Raw genomic sequence first — 19858 nt, 5'->3', positions numbered from 1 at the left:
TTGCCCTTGCTTTTTTTTTTTTTTTTTTTTTTTTTTTTTTTTTTCGGTTCGATGCCAATCCCCAGGTATGGCAAATATGATGTGAAAAATTTGTTATCCAAATGTCTAACTCACATTTCGGCTGCTAAGCGGCGAGGGAGGGGGTGTATCCGGTTGGACGCTGTCCAGTCGGAGTTCTGGCGGACTTGGTGGATTTAGCTGTCTGCTTCGTTTACGGATAGCACCCGACACTCCAGAAGATCAGTGATGCAATGTGGGCACCGAATACTGCACCAATCCAATGGAGTCAATTATACAACTCCAATACCCTGATAGGGCAAGTTAAGGAGGTAAATATCCTACGTCCATGGCCTGTCCTGGATCGATACCAATCGTATCCAGTCATCCCCTCAACTCAATGTGTTTTTCACCATGCCCAGCAGCGCTCCATTTACATAGCTCGGGCTCCTCCACGCACTCCAGTCGTGATTCAGCAAGCCCCAGGACTCCTCAAAGTCTTGGGTGCCCGACCGGATATAGTAGCTCCCGGAGAGCACCCAGATGAACCACCCGGCCTTCTGCGCGGGCAGGTAGCTCGCCAAGCAACTCGCGTACACACCGCGCCAGGTCCTGTCGTCCATCTGGAAACCGAACTCGGTCATCATGACGGGAAACTTGTTGGTGGCGCTGCTGGTGAGGGCCTGGAAGCCGTTACGGTAGAGGTTGTTCTGCAGCGTGTTGCAGTTGCCAATGCTGTTCTCGTAGTTGTGCAGCTCAAGCACGAGCTTGTTGGCGTAGCCGGGAAAATCGCCGAAACTGAACCGGCCGCTGCCGGGAGTCAGCGCCGTGCCCTGGACGACAGGGGTGAGGGTCGTGTCGTAGTTCATGCCCGACAAGAAGATGAGCAGGTCCGGGTTGCTCTTGTGCACGGCATCGGCGCCCTGGCGCATGTACCCGTACCAGGACTGCCAGTTGTACGCGGACCGGCTGAGCGCCTGGTTGTTGGTCGGCTCGCGCGGCTCATTGCGCAGCCCAATCGATACCAAGGCTCTCCACGACTTGCCGTGCTCGGCCATATACGACAGCCCGCGCACCCAGTTGGCCGTCGAGAAGTACGTGTCGCCCCACCACGTGTTGCCGTCGGTGCCGGAGCAGCACCACATGCCCTTGGAGATGTGGTTGTCCAGATGCACGTAGATTTGCTGCTTTGCCAGCTCCTCTGCCACGGCGTCAAACACCTGCCCGGGAGCGGGTCAGTGTTCAATATTCCGTTCCGGTCTACTCTTCTGTCGGCTCACCTGCAGCCGGGTCGTGGAGGCATTGAACCTGGGGTTCTTTGCCAGGACCTGGTTGAGCACCCTAGTCCCGTTTGCTTGTCCCAGCGCCTGGACGAAAGCCCTTTGAATTGTGATGTCCTGGCCGCCGTTGCTGTAGATCTCGTCGATCATCTGGATGGCAAACGTCAAGCGGACAGCGTTCATGCCTAAACTCTTCACTTTCTGGACGATGGTCTCGATGGACTGATACTGAAGACCCTCGGGGATCATCACGTCATTGTGTCCCGGCCAATTGGTACCGGCATACGTTAGATTCTTGCCTGTCGCGTCGAGGATCCAGCGGCCAGATGTGACGAAGGGCCCGTTTGGCCACACGGCACGTTTAGCCTGCTCATCTTGGACGACATTTGGGCTCGGAGCAGCAGTGCTGAGGCCGGCCAGCACCAGAAGAGCGGCAATGGGTTTCATGGCAGTCGAGAGAGAGCGTTTTCTCTAGGTTTACTCGGCCTCCGCATTCAACCATGGCCGGCGGCTGGAAAGGGGGGGATCAGGGCTAGAAATAGTCCGTAACCCCGGCGGAGGGCAGGTTCCTCAATAGATTGCCCGTCCATATTAAGGGACCCGTCTGTTAACACGGCGGCACGCTGCACTGGAAGCCTCCCGGGCCTGGTGATGCGGAATTGACCTAGTACTCGGGGGTAGATCGTCTCTCTTCTTGGACCTGCATTCTAATTCGAGCGGTTGTCGGAGCCTGTTTTACTGCCCACTTATCCAGGGACAATGCATCGCTCAAGGGAATGCTAGATTCGCTTCGGTTGATGCGGTCGATGCGGTTGGATGTCGAGGTGGGATTGGGAAGGGGAATCAGCCATTATCCAGGGCAGTCTTCAATACTTCGTACTTCGTAGCAGGCAGGCTAATTGCCGGGCTTGGCCCTTGTGACTCTCTCACAGTGTGACTATGACTGAGCGTCGCAAAGGCCCCACTTGCCTTCAACCCACCTTCTGTTGGTGATGTTGAATGCCTCATTTCTCCACGAATTGAGCTTTCCCCTCGGTCGACATACCCGTCGATTTCTGTGTAATAAATTGCTTTCTACGGCTGCATACGACCTTGTCGATATGTGGTGACACAGGTAGGTAGCTATGGACATGGCCACAGCGCGGCGCATCCAATTCATCGCTTCAACTCAACCCGTCGCCCCGCGATGGCAGTTTCCCTCCACCACCCTCGCGCCTCAACGCTTCCCTCCACCCATCCCTCGCTCTCATTTCAGCTCCTCCTCCTAAATTCAACCATCGGACCATTCTTCATGCTGGTAAAGGTGTCGATCAACTGGAACTCACCCACCCGGTGCCTTCCCCATTCAGCCCCTTCCTTCCCTTCACCGGGGTCGACTACGCCCACGGCCTTGCGAAGATCGTACAAGAACAGCACTCTTGCCAGCGTGATGCTCATCTCGACGTACGCCAGCCCCTTACCAATGCACCCCCGGGGGCCGATTGAAAAGGGGCAAAAGGCGCTCTGCGCGAGCGCCACGTCATCCTCAGTTACCCCGGCCTCCTTGTCAACGATCCACCGCTCCGGCCGGTACGCGAAGGGCTCCGGGTAGTAGTCCGTGTGGTGGTGGATGGCGTAGTGCGGGGTGCCGACGACGGTGCCCGCGGGCACGTGTTCGCCGTCGATGGTCATGCCGCCCCCCAGCACCTCGCGCGGCAGCAGCCCGCCTACCGACGGCGACAGGCGCATCGCCTCGTCGATGCACGCCCGCAGGTACGTGCATGAGGTGAGCTGCGCGCCTTGATGGATGTCCTCGATTGAGGAGAAGGTCGAGCGCACCTCAGCGGTGACTTTGGCGAGTGTCGCGGGGTGGCGCACGAGGTAGAACAGAGTTGCGGCCATGGCGGTTGAGGTCGTGTCGGAGCCCGCGATGATTCTGTACAAGGGCGAGAATGGGGTGGTTAGTGCGAGGCTTGCAAGGGCTTGCTTCTCCATACTTGGGGTTGTTGCTTACAAAAGGTTAGATTCGGCCCAGAGCTCGGGGGTCGAGAATCCCTGGCCAGTTTCCGGATCACGAGCGTTGAGCAGGTGGTAGAAGAAGTCCCTGCGGTCGGTCTCGTCGCCGAGGGCGGTCCGCTCAGTGAGCTGGGCACGGCTGTAGGCCATGTACCGGGCTCGTCCGGCGGCGATCTTGTGGAACAGGATCTTGTCGAGGTTGAGCTTGTTGACGATTGGCATGGTGCCACACTGCTAACTGTTAGCCGTCTGTAGGACGTTGCTGATTTCCTGGGAGGGGTCTTACGAGGAGATGGCGTTGCGCCGCGACGCCGACGAGATCAACGGCGTATCGGTTATCCGGACGGTCCAGCATATGGAATGCTTTTCCGAAGCAGAGATCGCCCAAAATGTCCATGGCGAGCCAGTTGCACCAGTCGGACATGTTCTTTGGCGAGCTCCATCCCTTCCTCTCGGGGATGGCCCTACCAAAATCCCCGATGGCTTCGCAGAAGGTTCGGATGTTAGCCAGTATGTAGCGTTCTACCTCCTTAATGGCGCCGTCGGAGAAGGCGTGTGAGAGCACCCGGCGCTTCCGCGCATGCAACTCCTTGTCACGGGTGTTGTGGGTGTTGGGAGCCGGATGCACAAAGGCATCGTAGAATTCTGCCTTGCGTACATTGGCCTTGAAGCCGTATATTGCCTTCAGGGCCGTGTTGGAGTTGACCGAGAGCGAGTTTGGCCCGAAGCGCACGAACTTGCCATACTTTTGGTGCATCCTCCAGAACTCCAAGTGCCGGTCTCCCTTCCAGGCGTAATAGAGCATGTACGCATCCGTGAGCTTAGCCAATAGTGGCCCTGGGTACTTGGCCAGTGGATGCAAGTACAATCGATATACTATAAGACATATTGTCTACAGACCCGTGTCAGTAGGTGTTTGGGCTGGCTGGTCTGCTGCAGCACTTACATAGAGGAACCCAGCTGCTACTGCCAGCCACAGCCAGAGTTGTATGTGTGTAGTGCTAAAAGTCATGGTTGGGTATGGCAGTATGAGGATGATGGAGAGAGCGAGTGATAAGAGATACAACACAAGGAGGAAAACGGTGGTGTAAGTGATCAGGGAACGAGGCAGGGCATGGCTTAAAACATACAAACGTAACGCAACACAGCGCCAGTCATTTTTGAAGCTACTGAGATCTGGCTTCGATTCTCTGACACACTCGGGCCTTTTACACACATATACACTGAGGGGTACTCAGCGTGCTCGAGCTCTTTTGTGAGGAGTGACCTCGGTGTCTTTCTGGCACTCACTAAGCGTCCGAGATCGACTTCGGCTTGCAACGGCATAGGACGTTTGGGCGCTGTTATCGCTTATCGCAGCTGGAGCAGGCCGCATGATGATGTCGACATTCCCCTTTCGGACACGACACCCATGTCCCAGGGACCGTCAAGCACTGCTAGTGGGTATCCGGCAGTGAAAAGACGATGTGCGGAACGAGAGCGGAATGGGCAGTCGAGTTTGGTGACGATGCGGCTTCCTCGGGCTTGACGCGACGGTGTCGCCCCATATTCCAGGACTTGGCTACATATGTGTCGCTGTCCAAGTATGTACAATACAATATAGTGACACTGCAATATGTTCGATCCTTTTCTTCGATCCCTTTCTAGAACCGGGGGACAATACTCCATAAACAAGACAAAGAAATTCGGTGTTCGTTTGCTTTGATCTTGTGATTCCGCTCCTGTTGGTACTCTGGCGCCTGATTCTACTAAGGTATATATCCCAACCGGAATGGGAATTGGTATCCTGTAACGAGATTGCGGGTTATACCGGTAGGCTAAAGCTTAGAGAGGCTGGCAGGCGTCCAACGATGCCATGTTGATCGGATTGAGCCTCAAATTTCATAAACATCGAGTTCGTACTTCGTGGGGCCCCGCACAAAACTAGCGGCAGTTCGGCATGTCACGGCCTTCAGCAAGTTTGCGAACAATGACGGCGGGCCCGCGGCTCCGTGCCACAGCCGGGAGCTCAAGGTGCGTGGGCTCGGCGGGGCACCAGGGACAGAGCCACAGGGCCCTTGTCAAGGTCCCAGTTTAGCTGACCCACGGTGGCTAGACAACTTGGCGCAAAGATCACTTCTGCAAGGCTGTGAAAGGCTGAGAAACGTCGCGACATCATCCAACACGCGTTTGTCGGATTGCACACAACCGCCATGCTTGCTTCTTTTCAATAACTTCATACCTACGGACTGATTCATAACCCAGGCGAGATGACCGTCTGCAAGTTTTGGCTGCAGGGCAATTGCCGCTTTGGAAGTACGAAGGCTGCCTTTTTCCCCGAGTCACAGGTTCCTTGACTCGTTTGCGACGCCAATGGGAATCTCTGCGTCCGTCTCCTGCCTATCACTGTCGAGTCTTCGTGCTGGGCCCACAAGGTTTTCGACACGTGTAGGTGCTGACTGCCGAAATTCCACATCTTCCAGATACCTGCAAATTCGAACATCCCTCGAATTCGAGACCAGGGCTGCAAACGGGGAATCGCTTCGGACCGCTCGCCGGTCAATCGGGACAAGCAATGAGTAGTGGTGGCGGCCAACAAGGAGGTATGGCAGCACGCTGTAACGTTCGCTACACCTCAGCTAACCACGACGGACGCCAGACCCGCCTCCATACCCCGGCCTGACTGCGGAGGCCATCCAGCGCGACCTTACAAGCGAGCTACCGAAATGGATTCTATCATGTTACAGTCCGGCAAAGGATGCACCCGTGCAGCTCTTCGGCGGCTACCCTCGCGAGCAGAGTTTCGAGGAGATACGGCTTCACTACATGCAGGGAGCCATGGCTGGAAATCCTCAAGGCGCTGTCAGTTCTTACACTGCGGGAAACATGTGGTGCAAGTTACTGACATACAACCACGTCTCTGCAGCTGAATGATATTCAAGCTCTGTATCAAAACGCGCAGCAGCAGATCCAGAACGCCCTTGGAAACATCCCAGCAGCGATACAATTTGTGGTGGATGGGGCAAATAAACATCCCAACCGGATCGACATTTGCAAGTCAACATCAGGGGGTGCGGCTGGGAGTGGGTTTGGAAGCACAGCGAACCCCTTCCAGACACAGCAGGCGCCGTCAAACCCTTTTGGCGCTCCTGCGGCCCCGGCTCCAGCTGCAAGTGCCTTCGGACAACCTGCCGCGTTGGGCCAGAGGCCCAGTCCGTTTGGCGCCCCTGCTTTCGGGCAGGCTGCACAACCAGCGGTGCCGGCTTTCGGACAGCCGGCCGGATTAGGCGGCGGATCAGCATTTGGCAGGCCACCGCAAACAAGCAGTGCTTTTGGCCAGACCGGCACGTTGGGGCCGAAGCCGAGCCCCTTTGGCGCTCCGGCTTCTGGGCAGCCAGCGTTTGGACAGCCATCAGCCCCTGGCCAGTCTGCGTTCGGGCAACCTGTTCAGTCAGCTTTTGGACAGACACCTCAGCCTGCACAGTCAGCGTTTGGGCAACCGGCCGCCTTGGGCCCGAAGCCGAGCCCCTTTGGAGCCCTCGCGGCGGGGACCACGCAGCCGACGACTAGTCCGTTTGGCCAGCCGACGCAGCCAGCGCAACAGGCTTCTCCATTTGGCCAGACAGCCATTACTGCCCCGGCTAGCAATCCGTTTGGCCAAGCAACACCTGCTACGAATGCATTCGGGCAACAACCAGCAGCCGCTCAGGTGAACCCCTTTGGGCAACCGCAACAGCAACCGGTAGCCAATCCCTTTGGCGCCCCTGCCGCTACCGCGACAACGAATGTATTCGGACAACCTTCGAATGCCTCACCATTCGGCGCTCCTGCTGCTGCCGCTGCCCCTGGACCTCCCTCGAACCCCTTCGGCCAACCCAGCACTTCTACCCCAGCCTTCGGGGGGAGCGCAGGCACAACAGCTGCTGTCCCAGGGACCGCGAGCCAAGCGTCAGGCGCAGGACCATATGGTCCGGATTCTTCCCGGCGGCACCCGGACCTTTCTGAATACAGCGCAAAAGATCCCGATGGACGTCTCCGCATGTTCAAGGGCAAGCCCGTCTCCTATGAGACACCTAAGGGCGCCGCTAAGCCGGTGCCCTTTATGCGCAATTTTGATGGGAGCCTGGTCAAGATCTGGATGCCGGGCGGAGCGCCCGACTACACAACCGAGAGTGAGGCCGAGCCGGCAAAGTACGATGATCCGCGTGTCATGCAGCAGTGGAAGGCGTTTGTTGAGACAGGCCGGTTTGCCGACGGTATCATGCCGGAGGTTCCGCCCAAAAGGGAATTCTGCACCTGGGACTTTTAGGCCTCAATCTGTTTGGCAGAGGGAGGATGGGGAAATACCGGTTATGGGACGAGAGAGGGAAAATAGACTGAGCGGCATGGTCTGGCGTTTTGGAGTGTATCTGCATCATTGGTGCATGGGAATCACAACTGAATGGCAGCATGTCTGTCAAGCTAGACTTGGAATGTCTTTCTCCCGACCGTCAACTGATGGTTGCTGTTAATAGAGTGTCATAGCCGTGACAGCCTTCCGTGACCCAAACTCGGGTCTCATCCCGCAAACCCACCCCTCGCCATCTTCCTCGCCCGTTGGTCCCTCCGATTATGATTCGCCCGACTCCCCTTGTTAGCCTCCTTCCTCCGCCTTGCAACGTCCGAGTCTGGTGGGGGTGGCGCTCCTCCTCCCCGTCCCCGTCCCCGTCCCCGTCCCCTTCCCCTTCCCCCACGGCCCCGTCCACCCCTCTCAGGCCCACTTCCACGGGGCGTCCCCGCCGCAGTGTCGCTCCCATCACCCGTACCTTCTTCCCCCTCAGCCCCCTCAGCCCCCTCAGCCCCCTCAGACTCCAGTTCTGCCTTCCATGCGCCCCTGGTGCTCTCGAGCAAGGCCTGTTGTTGGCCTGTCCCGGCGGCGGTAATGCCGTCGCCGTACCTGCGCTCCAGCCGCTTGCGGAGGGCCGGGTCGCGGCCGAGCATGAGCGCCCAGCCCTCGACGGCCTCGTCCGTCATGCCGCCAGTCACGTCGCGCAGCCTAGCCCGCTCGGCCGACTTACGCGTGGCATGGTCCCGGTGGAAGGTCTGCGGGCGGGCCTGCCACGTGCGGAACAGCGCCGCTTCGATCTCCTCCGGGAGTCCTCCTGCACCGTTGTTGGTGGTCTGATCTTGGACGAACGACGCGGTCGTGTCCACCGTCCCGCCCACATCGGCCGCGTCGTACGTGTCGTCGCGCTCGTCGTCGTCCGAGTCGAACGCCGCAAGTGCCGAGAGGATCGCTGCTTTTGAGTTCTGCGACGGCCGCGCCGAGAGCAGCGTGTCTGCCGACGCCGGGCCGGCTTTGCCTATGTGTAGCCGGGCGGTTGGCGCGGTGAGGAGGTCGAGGTCGGAATCCTCGGAATCCTGGGGAAGTCGGGATTGCCGCCGAGGCAGCGGGCGGCGAGGTTGAGTGGCGGAAAGTGGGACGGTAGGAGTAGTAGTAGTAGTCGAATGGGCGAGGTCCTCGCTGCGGTCGGCTGATTGAAGATGGGCCGGGAGGGAGCCGTCTAGCAAGTGGGCGACTACCTGTTCGGTGTCGTCCGAGTATTCATCGAGGAGTCTGGAAATGAAACCCGACCCCAGCTCGGGGAATAGGTCCTGCACTTGGGAGATTTGGCTCATTCGGTGGATGTGCATCTCTTGTTGCGCCTGGCCGTTCTCCAGTCTGGCGAGACCCTTGCCCTTGTCAATTTTCCTCTTGATGAAGCGCTTGGGCTTGACCAGCCCTGCGCCCGGCTTTTTGAAGGTTGCTAGTTCTGTTAGGACGGACTTGGTACGGCTCGACATACTGCCGGACTCGTCGAGCTTGCGCCGTAGATGCTGAAGCAGCGGCGTAGATGTTACCAGTTCAGCCACAAGTGAGTCGTTGGCGTTGAGAGGTCCGGATTTGTGTGCCGCGGCCGCGGCTTTGAGCGAGTACAGCTGGTCTGTTAGGGCTGACAGCTTCTGGCCTTCTGCCAAGCCCATGAGGCAGAGGTAGGTTGTTGTGACGAGCGACCGCCTCAGCGGCGGGTTTGTGATCTTATAACAGCTGACAAGCCCATCCACAAAGTCGCTGCCAGTAAGGAAGAATTCGGCGGCCGCGGGAGCGACCCGAATCAAGTCGCTTACCCGCTCCAGCCGTTCCTCGATGCCCTTGAGATCACCACCATTTAGCCCTGCATCGAGATTTTTGACGACGAACTTCTTGAGGTTGGCCAAAGACGCATCCATATATCCCTTCGAACGGTCCGAGAGTCTTGTGAGCAGTCCCTCAGCCTTTCTCCTCCCGTAAACGCGGCTGACGTCCGCAAGAAAATCCCATTGCAACAATTCACTAGGAGGCGATGGTGATTGAAGTAGTCTATCGATGAGCAGGAAGCAGTCTTTGAGCAGTCTCCTGGCTGAGGGGGAAGAGCCTAGGATTGCGACGCCCCTTAGAGCGATTTCGCGAGTGAAAGAGACAAGGAAGGCAGATAAACTTGGGTCCTTGGCCGAGATGGCCAGAAAATCTCCCTGGGAAAGCGATAGATGGCTGTCCACAAGGGCTAGCCATGCGTCGAGGCAGGCAACCCATTCATCAGACCCGAGCTGGTCCCTCCAGGTGGCAACTGGAAAGAGTGCTAGGGGTGGAAGTGCTGAAGAAGCCATGTTGATATTTGATATGCAGTATGCACCTGGACAGGAACGACAGGGGTACAATACCAGCAGTCGACGATTCGAGTCTCGACGGTGGGTGAAAAGAAATAGCAGAGACTACGGGCTATGCCGCGCCAAATTGCCTAGAAGGAAGATGCAACTTTACCAGGAGAATGGAAAATGGTATCTTTTACATTCCCGAGGGCATTGCAAGATTTTATATGGTTTTGATGGCCGCCCTGCTGCTCAAGTCTCTTTCCCCTCGAGGAAGGCTGGAACGCCTCACCGGATGTGTCATTGACCGGGTTCCATTCGGAAGGCAAGATGTGAGCGAGCCACAGCAATTCCATACCTTACCCTAGCCACGCCAGTGGAGAAGCGCCTCATTAGCAAGCGCCACATGCGGGCCAAAACCGAGCCCTTGCCAAGACTGCCCCACCAAAATCGTGCCGCCAAAATTCGATGCGCAAAATGTTGAAAAGTTCTGGATAGAGAAAGCCTTCAACAAACAACCAAAACTCGATCCAGCGTCATCACGGCCTTCATCACTTTGCCGAACCGGTATGTGGTTCTATTGCCTTGAGCATGCTCCTGATGACTTGAATCAAGCCGTGCTGGCATTCTACCCCGGCATTGTGAGCGGTCGCTAACTGCGGGCAGTTGACGATAGCGTTCGAGTCGTGAAGGCACGCACCGTCTCAGCAGCCAATCCACATCTACAACCCTCGATCCTACCAAGACCAGACCGTTAAGATGTCTTACAACAAGCCCGAGAAGGACTTTGGCGAGGCGCCTGTTTGTGTCCCTCTCAACCCGACTACTCTTTGTTCGGGACACACTCGATACCGCGGAGGCTGACCCATGATGCAGAAGGTGCACAAGATCCGCATCACCTTGACCTCGCGCAAGGTGCAGTCGCTGGAGAAGGTCTGCCAGGAACTCATTGAGCGCGCCAAGAACAAGGACCTCCGTGCCAAGGGTCCCGTCCGTCTGCCCACCAAGACACTCAAGATCACTGTACGTTCTCTTCCTGCTCGTCTTTCGTTCTCTCAGAGCGTTCCCTGTATAAGAAGATTGCCTAACCTGCGACGAAATAAAACAGACCCGCAAGACCCCCTGCGGTGAGGGTTCCAAGACGTGGGATGCGTACGAGATGCGGATCCACAAGCGCCTGATTGACCTGACTGCGCCGACCGAGATTGTCAAGCAGATCATCATCAACATTGAGGCTGGTGTCGAGGTTGAGGTCACGATTGCTGCTTAACGAGGACGGCGAGAATTGGGAAGGTTCACACCCCCTTCCGAGGAATGACAAGAGCCGAGAAGTCACAGTGACCGCTGGTCGCTAGTAGATAGTGGTGACAATATAACGGCCTCGGATCAACAGTTTTTGTGCAACTGCTCGTGTGTGACAGCCGCACTGCCTCGGTTGGAATATAGGTTGATAAATATCAGCAGACTGACCCATTGATGCTATGCATTGATCCGAGTAGCTGTAGAAAAGTCTGCCCTGCGCAATTGGCTCTTCCTACTTCGAGTGCGGTACCTGTCTGCACCAAGACTCTATAAGGGGGTTGGTATCAAACCGGCTACCGAAAGCTCCTTCCCCTACGATGTAGGCTCCAGTTCCTCAGCACGCTCATTGGCGTCCTTCTCCTTCCCCTGCGATGTAGGCTCCGGTTCCTCGGCGAGTCTCTGCGCAACTGAAAGACTTTGCTTCACCATACGCTCCTCCTGCTCGAATACAGCCAAGCTATTGTCGTATGTAAGCCGCCCCTCGCGGGCCAACATCTCAGTCACTTTGGCAAGGTAGACCTGTGGTGATATATAGCACCCCTGGAGCCACCTGCTGCCCGTGTCGGCGGCGAACTGGCGCCTCCCGTGCAGGATCCGTCGATTGTCGAAGATGACGCACACGCCAGGTTTCAGCTTCATCTCAACCATGTTCCGCGGGGACTCAACGATCTGCTGGAAGCGCGTCGCCGCCGCCTTCCACCTCCCGAGTTGGGGATCGAATCGGCCAAAGGTTGTCTGGAAAGGCGGCGCCCAATATACCGATCTCGGATACATGTCCTTTGCGGCACCACCTATCGTGGGGTGGCGGTGGAAGTAGTGATGTTCTCCCTTCTGGTAGTAGAATGGGTTCTGGTGGCGTGTGAGGACGTCGTAGTGGAGACTATTGGTGAGCTTCACCTCGTATGCGGCGCGGATGCCATTGCTGAAGAGGGACTCGCCGCCTTCGCAGCTGTTGGCAAGACAATGCAGCAACTGTAGCTTGGGCACAGGGTCGTAGTACAAGAGGTCCTGGTGCAGGCCGAGGAACGCGCTCGTGTAGGCAACGTTTTCGGCCTTGGGTTTGGACTTGACGTCCCACGTGTGGCCGTAGAAGGTGTGCATCAGGATTCCGATCCGCCGTGCGATGCGCTCAACCTCCTGCTCGCGGTCAGGCACGTCGTAGATGAAGATCAGCCCCGTTTCAACCAAGTCCGAGAAGACGCGCCAAAAGGCCTCATCGCTGTTCATCCAGAAATCGTAACTCAAGCTGCAGCGCCCGTCGTTGAGCAATGACTCGTACGTCGTTCTATCCCAGAGTAACCGGCAGCCTGGCTCGTTGGGCACTACGGAACCCCTCGCCTGCTCGTGCACAGCCCACGACTGGACCTCATCGGCCGGGAAGGTCGAGATGTGGTTCTTGCCGCCGCTTAGCTTGTCGTTAGGCCATTCGAGGGTCAGAGAGCCGTCGGCATTGAGCTGCGCATATTTTATTTTTGGGTTGTCCGGCAGATCGGTGGTTGAAAAGTTCTTCTGCCCTGAGTCTGGGTCGACGCATTGTGGGCAGGGGCAGGCATCGCGCAGCCAGAGAGTGGACAGATATCTCGGCGGCCCTGCTTCGAGCGCGAGTTCCAGCCCAAATCGTGTTAACCTGGCGGATGGAATCCAAGGCTCGTCGATCTCCACCTTCCGGAAGGTGCCGATCGCATCAGCGGGTGTGCTGGACGTGAGTTGCCGGGGAGCGCCTGAGAAACGCCGTCCGACCATCCCACCATTATAGCATTGCCAGGGTCGGGCCAAGCCGCGACCCGACAACCTGGTTGCGCAGCGAGCCAGAACAGCTGCTGGGATGGCAGGTAGTGTTGTTCGTTTCATGGCAGGCCGGCTGCGACGATACTGGGAAATTCCTTGGACCTAGGCCGATCAACCAGCGAACTGGCTAGCGTGCGCTGGCTTGTGTGCAACGGTGAGCACTGCCGGACGTAGGAATGCCGGCTCTGCTGAAACGACGACAAGAGGTCCCCGAGTTTTCCCGGTTAAGATAAGATGAGGGCCCGCAATTCCCGAGGTCCCGTCCCGCCTTGGCGGCCGCGGCTTGCTATGGCGTAGGTAGGTCGCGTATTATGTAAGCTAATCCCCGATTTCCCGCAATCATTTGATCTTGGACAACCTGAGCGTCGTGGCAATCAGCTGCAGCCAGGAGCATTAACTGTGACACAAGGAATACTTCGAATACTTGCAGAATTAAGACTTTAACAGACAACGGGCGACTATATGTACGAGAGGGTGTCCCTATATCCAATTCCGTTCACCTGCGAGAGTGCTCTCAAAGTGACCTGCCAGCATTCGACCGACAGCTGCGGCCTTGCCTTGATAGTCGATATCCTCCACCACTTGGAACCACCAACCTTGCCTTCCCATCGATGAACAGTGTCTAACTCAAGGGTTGTAAAACACCTCTTCCATCGGCTTCCACCACGACGGCTCGCCCGATTCGCTATCCTTCGCCCCGGGCACCAGCGATTCCTGCATACCGTCCGTCATCTTCCACCACTCGCGTACCTTTGGGTTTTGCCGCATGCGCTCCATGTCCCCGGCATAGTCGTTCCCGATGTACTTGAAGCTCGCAAAGAGAATTCCTGTTTCTGGGTCATGGAATATGCTATCTGTAGCACAACCACTATGGTATGAATACAATGCCCGAACAACAGGAGGGTCGCCCACGTACAATCCACGATATTACACTCCTTGATTTGCTTCAGGACCTCTGGCCACACTGCAGCGTGAACCTCCTTGTACTTGCCGACGAACTCAGGCTTCAACTTGACGATTTGCGCCAAGCGGCGGCCTGAACGGGCAGAGCTTGTTGGCGACCATAGCTGAGACATGACGAGACCGAGGTCGAGCGAAAGAATGAGGTTGGGCGAAGCGTCATAGATTGTGGACAGGCAGATTTGAAGTAGGAGCCCCTCTCCGAATCTCGGCAATGGGGTGAACTAGACTCGCACTCGGGTTGCACGAGATGAACTACCGGTGGGGCGGGAATAATTCAACGCTATCGTTAGTTCGTTACGCTGCGGTTTATCCCCCAATCACCTCAGCCGCTGGACGGTACCCGACTCTTCCATGCACGTGGTGCAAACGCGCGTTACAGAGTACTCGACTGCAAAATAGCTGTCATATAACAAGGGGTACATGGTAGAAGCGCGCCTAGGTACCTAGTCGGTATCACGGCTGCATTATCATTTTCCAACATCTGTCATCGGCTGCTATCAGGCGGGAGAGGGGAGGAAGAACGGCAATCGGACACCTGCTTGTGTCGTTCCTGCTTGCTTCAGGCGGCTGGCGTCTCAACTGCCTAGCGGTGCCTGCCATTCATGGACTCTGGGGGCAAATGCCTGGATTCTTAAGGTACACAGTTGATTCCAGTTAGGACCAACTGTTCACATGGCGTTACGGTTGTCATGCCGGCCAAAAGGACCTACAAGTGTGCTCCTACGCCCGCTTCCATGCTGCCAGTTACCGACGGAACCCCCCTTGCAGGATGTTCCTTCGAAACCGGCATCGGCCGCTTTTGCTCACACCGTTGCCTTCTTCCCGCCTTCATTTCGGCCCAATTGCAACCAAACCCCCCTCGGCCACTGTTCTGAACGTGTCGCTCAGCCCACGCCAGCGCCGTCCTTACAAGTACGGCAATTGATAGTTTGGCGCGCACCTGGGATCAAGGCCCTGGCCCCGGTGATCCGCCGGAATATGTACCGCTCGAAGGAACAGAAGACCCATCCAAGTATCGGCCCCGCGGTACCATCCGATTTCCATCGGCGATGTTCTTGTGGATAGATACACCGTTGTCCACAAGTTGGGCTATGGTGGTTGGTCAACCATCTGGTTGGCCCGAGATGCGGCACTTGGACGATATGTCGCGATCAAGATTGCGCTCGCCGACGCCGGATCCCGTGAAATCGAGATGCTAAGAGAATTAGCTTCCCATCCAGCCGCTTGGACTACCCATCGTATCTGCCAATCCGCCGTCCCCGAGGTCATTGACAATTTCACGATACACGGCCCTAACGGGACTCACAGCGCCATCGTCACCTGCCCCGCCATGGTATCTGTTGCGAAGGCAAAGGAGGGCTCGGACCTGGGAGTGTTCCAGCTGCCCGTAGCTCGTGCGATTGCTGCCCAGCTCGCCCTCGCCGTAGCGTATGTGCATAGTCGTGGGATAGTCCACGGTGGTGAGTAGTCGAAGTTGCTCGCCAATTACCCACTTGGGGCCTTAAACTGAAATGAGTCTCCAAATCTCCACACGGGCAACATCCTTCTTCACCCGACCACTGCTCTCAATTCTCTTTCTCCCGATCAGCTCTACCAGCGATACGGCAAGCCAGAGCTACAGCCGGTCCAGTGCCTTGATGGCAGGGCGCTTCCCAAAGGTGTGCCCACATATTGCTATATGCCGGTTTGGCTTGGACGTCCGAGCGAAGAGGTTTCTCTTCGGGAATCCAGGATCTTACTCACCGACTTTGGGGTTGCATTCAAGCCCTCAGAAGAGTGCCGGACTTCTTATCCTATCCCCTTGATGTTGACCCCACCAGAGAAGCAATTCCTCCCTGACAAGCCTGTCTCATTTCCATCCGATATATGGTCTCTTGCCTGTACAATATGGTCAATCATTGCGCCGGGAGACTTGTTTGCAGCGTACTGGGAGAACCTGTTAATCTATGACTATACCGAGGTCTTGGGCAAGCTGCCCACCGAATGGTGGGAGCGCTGGCACGGACGAACTGAATGGTTTGACGAGAATGGCAATATAAAAGACGAAGATGAACCCCCGAAGACGTTAGCTGATCGCCTAGAGGAGTATATACAGAAGCCAAGAGAAAGGGTGGGGATGGAGACAATGGGGTACGAAGAGAAGGAGGCTTTCCTTTGCCTTCTCTGGTCGATGCTGAAGTACTTGCCGAGTGAAAGGATTTCAGCTGACGAGGTTTTAGAGTCAGAATGGATGCGTAGGTGGGCAATCCCTGAACTCGATAGAGCTGGAACTGAAGGTGATAGCGACACAGACAACTCGGGGTTGGATATTGAACGGAGGCCCTAGGAACATATCCGGGAATCAGATGAGATGAAATTAGGACGGGAGTATGAGTCGATTCCAAGTTCATCTTCACAACGTAACATAACGAAGCAAGAAAGCTAGACTTCCTTCGAAAGGTCTGTACTGACCCTTGTTGCTCGCAGCCACCTTACTGAGAACGCGCCGAGCTTAGTTGCTGCGAGGAGAGAAACTCTCAGTCTGCTGACGTCATAGCTGATCAGCTCATACATGATACGGGCCATTTCTTGATCGTTATTTGCACAACACAGCCATCTATACAGTCAACATTATACAGTCAAAGCACAGCAACCTAGCCCAAGCGCTCAAAAGATGAATCCAAACCCGCTCTCGGATCGCGAAAAGGCGATGGAAAACCAATGGATTAAGGAAAAGGAGTAAGACTCTCACAAATAGACAGTCCCACTGATAGCTGAGACACTCCCTGACGAACGCTTCGGCAACCGCTGACTGGGTCAGGAAACGGATGGCAAAGGAGATGGCTGCCAAAACGCAGGCCACCAGAGATGCGGGGTCCAGCAGCACAGGACAGCAGCAAGCAAGCCAGGAACAAAAGTGAGGTTGTCAAGGACCAGGAAAAGAAGCCCACAGTCGCCTTGTTGATAGCACGATCGATAAAACGTGATTGCACAAGAAGGCCAAGGTATAGATAACCAACAGATCACAGTACTTCGAGGGAAAGCATCGGTTGTCTCCAGAACCCTGGCTGTATTCAGTACGTGACAGGACGTGCAATGGACCATGTTCAAGTTGTGAACCTGCGATTGCGGCATAGCCGTCACTTAGAATCTCTATTATGACTGTCACAGAGGGTCAAGCGCGCAAGCTACTGTGAAGTAAGTCCCTCAGAATTCAAAGATACATCAACTAAATCTCGTGCTAAACCATGCAGAATCCTATACCCCTTGTTACTCGATGTAGACTGCAAGCACATGCGCCGAGTCTTGAAATGTTGCCCCCCTTTTTCGACTTTCCGGCATACGCCGCGCTCGGCGGGTAAGGTAGGTAATTAGTACCTACTAGCAGCTATTCACCTTCCGAGTCAAGATCGACTTGACCCAGAGTCGAGGCCAAATCATCCACCATTTTGTTGGACCTTACTCCCGTACCACTACCTGAGTCTTCACCACCCTCACGGATGGGTGACAGACTAGTACTACTAGTAGCACCCTCCAGATACCTCATCGCCTCCGACCCGACCCCGTCGTAGCGGTACTGCGCGCTAAAAGGAAACGACGTGGTCGTGTTGGAGTCGTAGCGCTTGCCGCCAACAACCAGCCGACTGACAATGGTCTGGATCGCCTGCTGCTTGATGCTGGCGACCATGGACTCGAGGATCTCCTTGCGCGCCTGCTCGGCTTGCTGGCCGTCCTCGCGGTACAGGTCGGGCACGCGCCAGTTGTAGTACAGGTTCTGGTGCGACTTGCGCACGTCCATGTCCGGGCCTTTGGGAGCGTGGAAGTACAGGTCGCAGAGACGACAGGTCGGCTTGCTGCTGCCAATGTAGCGGCCAAAGACGCTCTCGTTGAAGAAGCGCACCCTTGCCGAGCCTCCACCATCGGTCGGATTCGAGCAGCGCTCCTCGCGCTGGATGTGGTCGCTCAGGTTGACCTCGGCGTGCACGATTGGTCGGAAATTGCTGGGCTTCTTTTTCTTCTGGATCTCCTTGTCCAGGCCGAGCTCCTGAAGGCGCGGTTCGTGCTCGCGGAAGGCCTTGTGCACGCTAGGATCTCTGGTCAGGCGCTCGACCATACGGGCGGCAGACCCCCTGAAGGAGGGCATGTCGGTGCTGGGCTCGCTGGAGGGAATATATGTCACTTCGAAGGCTTCGAAAAGTTCCGGCCAGCGGACGCGGGCCGAAATGAAGACCTTTGCGGCGACTGTGTACGAGTCTGAGTGTATTTGTCAGTCAGGAGAGACCGGAGGGGGTCAATATCGGCTGGGAGATAGCAGGGGATATCACATACGTAGACGGCCGAGGAAATGGGACAACTCGGACCAGCGGCTTTCATTGGACTGCTCCCGATCCTCGCGGGTCCTCTCTCTCATGAAGTCTTTGAACGTTTCATCGTCGTAGAGTCGACTGATGGCTTGTAGCAGGGCGTGGCCTCGCGGGATGACTGGTTGTGTTCATGTTGTCAGCGTATTCTGTACTCTGTGAACATAGAGTGTAACCAGGATGGTTGAATCTCACATTTATCGCTACTCAAGTTCTTCTCAGCTGCACGACTCGCGGGAACTTGCAATGTTTGTAGGCTTTGAGAGAAGGACGGGTCTGTTTAAACGTTGAAAGTCCAACCGTTAGCTGAAACTAGTAACTTAAGAGTCTCAGTCATTAAGGGGTTCCAGCTCAGGGGCACATGCCTATAGTGGCGGAGGTATCGACACAGAATTCAAGGTGCTTCAAGAGACAGCGAATGTAGACCTCGATCCGGGGACGATTAAATCCCAGGACCTTGCCCAGTATCTGGAAAGTCATGACCGCCCGCTTGTTCGTGTCAGAGAAGGCGGTAGCCGGGGCCTTGCCAAGGGGTCTAAGCAGGTCGGTGACAAAGCGGCACACTTCAACTAGACTTTGGCTGCTCCGCCTGTTTGATGCGAACCGATACTCGACGTCTCCTGGCTGCAACACTGCGAAGGCGGTGACGGTGTCGCCGCCACGCTGGTTGTCACAGACCATGCTCAGTTTATTCACGAAGCAGCGAAAAGCGTCCTTCGGATCCTTGTCAGCGACACCCTCCAAGTCAGGTCTGGACCGTGCCCCTGTGCCGTCTCCCATGAGAACCGATCGAAGGCAATAGAGCAGGAGAAGAGGCTCCCAGAAGCGCCAGGAGCCCAGATTACCAGCCAGTGGCACAATGTTGGAATCCGAGACTGCCATTTTTTTGTGAACTGAGTGATTGATGTTGAATTACCTTAGACAAGAAATGATGTGGATGGGACTGTGCACATGTGTCGCGATGAGGGCAAGAGCCTGAGGGGGAGAGTATTTGATTCTACATCTGTCTAGCAGGGAGTATAAATGTCTTCCGGAACTTTCAGGCATTTTCACAGAACCAGTAACATGAGAACGTCAATGCGAATCTGCTGGGAGGCTTAACGATACGTCGTGGCGGAGGCAGCGTCATGTATGCCTCTTCACATGTTCGCGTTACACAAGAGAAGGGGCTGATGAACTGGCAGGGAACTGCCATCAGGGAGGCAGCAAGGCAACGCTACTTCTTCCAATGGATTCCCTGCCCTTTTCCGGGAGACGCGCATTCTGAGTATGAACATGGTATGCCTTCTTGAATCAAACATTGCTGCCATGCCAAGTCAGCAATGGGAGGCATACCACGCTCGGTGAGTCCTGCGCTTTCATGCCTCTTACACGTCGGTTTAGTGACAGAAGCGTGGGTAGATAAAACTGATATAATGGCAGGCAGCTAATTGGGCCGGTTTCCAGTCCAGGGATAATATCATTGATGCTTAGGTCACCAACACCCTCAGCATCATCATACACAGCGGGCTGTGGGCCTCACCTCGTGGGTCTCACTTGAGTCACTTCGCGGGCCTCACGTCGGGC

At 56.1% G+C, this 19858-nt stretch overlaps 11 protein-coding genes across 11 annotated transcripts; 5 read left to right on the top strand and 6 right to left on the bottom strand.

Annotated features, from left to right (window-relative positions):
* Positions 1–60: 60 nt before the first annotated feature.
* N656DRAFT_779501 (glycoside hydrolase family 5 protein) lies at positions 61–2164 on the bottom strand. Its single transcript, XM_064815205.1, has 2 exons — positions 1278–2164; positions 61–1217 (listed from the first exon to the last, which is right to left on the bottom strand). The coding sequence occupies exons 1-2, from the start codon at positions 1722–1724 to the stop codon at positions 390–392; spliced, it is 1275 nt and encodes a 424-aa protein (XP_064670187.1). The 5' UTR covers positions 1725–2164; the 3' UTR covers positions 61–389.
* A 157-nt stretch (positions 2165–2321) lies between these two features.
* On the bottom strand, positions 2322–4512 carry N656DRAFT_779499 (cytochrome P450). Its single transcript, XM_064815204.1, has 4 exons — positions 4219–4512; positions 3559–4164; positions 3271–3503; positions 2322–3192 (listed from the first exon to the last, which is right to left on the bottom strand). The coding sequence occupies exons 1-4, from the start codon at positions 4282–4284 to the stop codon at positions 2529–2531; spliced, it is 1569 nt and encodes a 522-aa protein (XP_064670186.1). The 5' UTR covers positions 4285–4512; the 3' UTR covers positions 2322–2528.
* An 896-nt stretch (positions 4513–5408) lies between these two features.
* N656DRAFT_779498 (uncharacterized protein) lies at positions 5409–7788 on the top strand. The gene is made up of 3 exons (XM_064815203.1): positions 5409–5854; positions 5911–6113; positions 6178–7788. Exons 1-3 carry the CDS (start codon positions 5827–5829, stop codon positions 7558–7560), a joined length of 1614 nt encoding a protein of 537 aa, XP_064670185.1. The 5' UTR covers positions 5409–5826; the 3' UTR covers positions 7561–7788.
* Positions 7789–7808: 20 nt separating this feature from the next.
* N656DRAFT_709405 (uncharacterized protein) lies at positions 7809–9917 on the bottom strand (the record flags this gene model as incomplete). Its single annotated transcript, XM_064811594.1, has 1 exon — positions 7809–9917. One exon carries the CDS (start codon positions 9915–9917, stop codon positions 7809–7811), a length of 2109 nt encoding a protein of 702 aa, XP_064670184.1.
* A 438-nt stretch (positions 9918–10355) lies between these two features.
* On the top strand, positions 10356–11408 carry N656DRAFT_779496 (ribosomal protein S1). Its single transcript, XM_064815202.1, has 4 exons — positions 10356–10466; positions 10566–10700; positions 10776–10922; positions 11008–11408. Exons 2-4 carry the CDS (start codon positions 10659–10661, stop codon positions 11167–11169), a joined length of 351 nt encoding a protein of 116 aa, XP_064670183.1. The 5' UTR covers positions 10356–10466; positions 10566–10658; the 3' UTR covers positions 11170–11408.
* A 264-nt stretch (positions 11409–11672) lies between these two features.
* Positions 11673–12776, bottom strand: N656DRAFT_678004 (Clavaminate synthase-like protein; the record flags this gene model as incomplete). The annotated part of the gene is made up of 1 exon (XM_064810514.1): positions 11673–12776. A coding segment is annotated over one exon (1104 nt), but the record flags the coding sequence as incomplete, so codon positions are not given.
* A 506-nt stretch (positions 12777–13282) lies between these two features.
* Positions 13283–14205, bottom strand: N656DRAFT_753648 (rhamnose mutarotase). Its single transcript, XM_064813067.1, has 2 exons — positions 13906–14205; positions 13283–13843 (listed from the first exon to the last, which is right to left on the bottom strand). The coding sequence occupies exons 1-2, from the start codon at positions 14063–14065 to the stop codon at positions 13617–13619; spliced, it is 387 nt and encodes a 128-aa protein (XP_064670181.1). The 5' UTR covers positions 14066–14205; the 3' UTR covers positions 13283–13616.
* Positions 14200–15533, top strand: N656DRAFT_806098 (kinase-like protein; the record flags this gene model as incomplete). Its single annotated transcript, XM_064818341.1, has 2 exons — positions 14200–14237; positions 14952–15533. 2 exons carry the CDS (start codon positions 14200–14202, stop codon positions 15418–15420), a joined length of 507 nt encoding a protein of 168 aa, XP_064670180.1. The 3' UTR covers positions 15421–15533.
* Positions 15534–15554: 21 nt separating this feature from the next.
* N656DRAFT_779495 (uncharacterized protein) lies at positions 15555–16289 on the top strand. Its single transcript, XM_064815201.1, has one exon. The coding sequence runs from the start codon at positions 15631–15633 to the stop codon at positions 16276–16278; it is 648 nt and encodes a 215-aa protein (XP_064670179.1). The 5' UTR covers positions 15555–15630; the 3' UTR covers positions 16279–16289.
* N656DRAFT_779492 (uncharacterized protein) lies at positions 16116–17037 on the top strand. Its single transcript, XM_064815200.1, has 3 exons — positions 16116–16391; positions 16497–16670; positions 16753–17037. The coding sequence occupies exons 2-3, from the start codon at positions 16606–16608 to the stop codon at positions 16850–16852; spliced, it is 165 nt and encodes a 54-aa protein (XP_064670178.1). The 5' UTR covers positions 16116–16391; positions 16497–16605; the 3' UTR covers positions 16853–17037.
* A 55-nt stretch (positions 17038–17092) lies between these two features.
* Positions 17093–19253, bottom strand: N656DRAFT_732010 (uncharacterized protein). Its single transcript, XM_064812660.1, has 4 exons — positions 18658–19253; positions 18488–18568; positions 18261–18413; positions 17093–18185 (listed from the first exon to the last, which is right to left on the bottom strand). Exons 1-4 carry the CDS (start codon positions 19172–19174, stop codon positions 17320–17322), a joined length of 1617 nt encoding a protein of 538 aa, XP_064670177.1. The 5' UTR covers positions 19175–19253; the 3' UTR covers positions 17093–17319.
* Positions 19254–19858: the final 605 nt, after the last annotated feature.

The sequence above is a fragment of the Canariomyces notabilis genome (genome assembly GCF_033297395.1).
Source record: "Canariomyces notabilis strain CBS 508.74 unplaced genomic scaffold N656scaffold_11, whole genome shotgun sequence".
Lineage (NCBI taxonomy): Eukaryota > Fungi > Ascomycota > Sordariomycetes > Sordariales > Chaetomiaceae > Canariomyces > Canariomyces notabilis.
The sequence above is the reverse complement of the archived record's forward strand: the minus strand, read 5'-3'. Positions and strand labels throughout refer to the sequence as shown.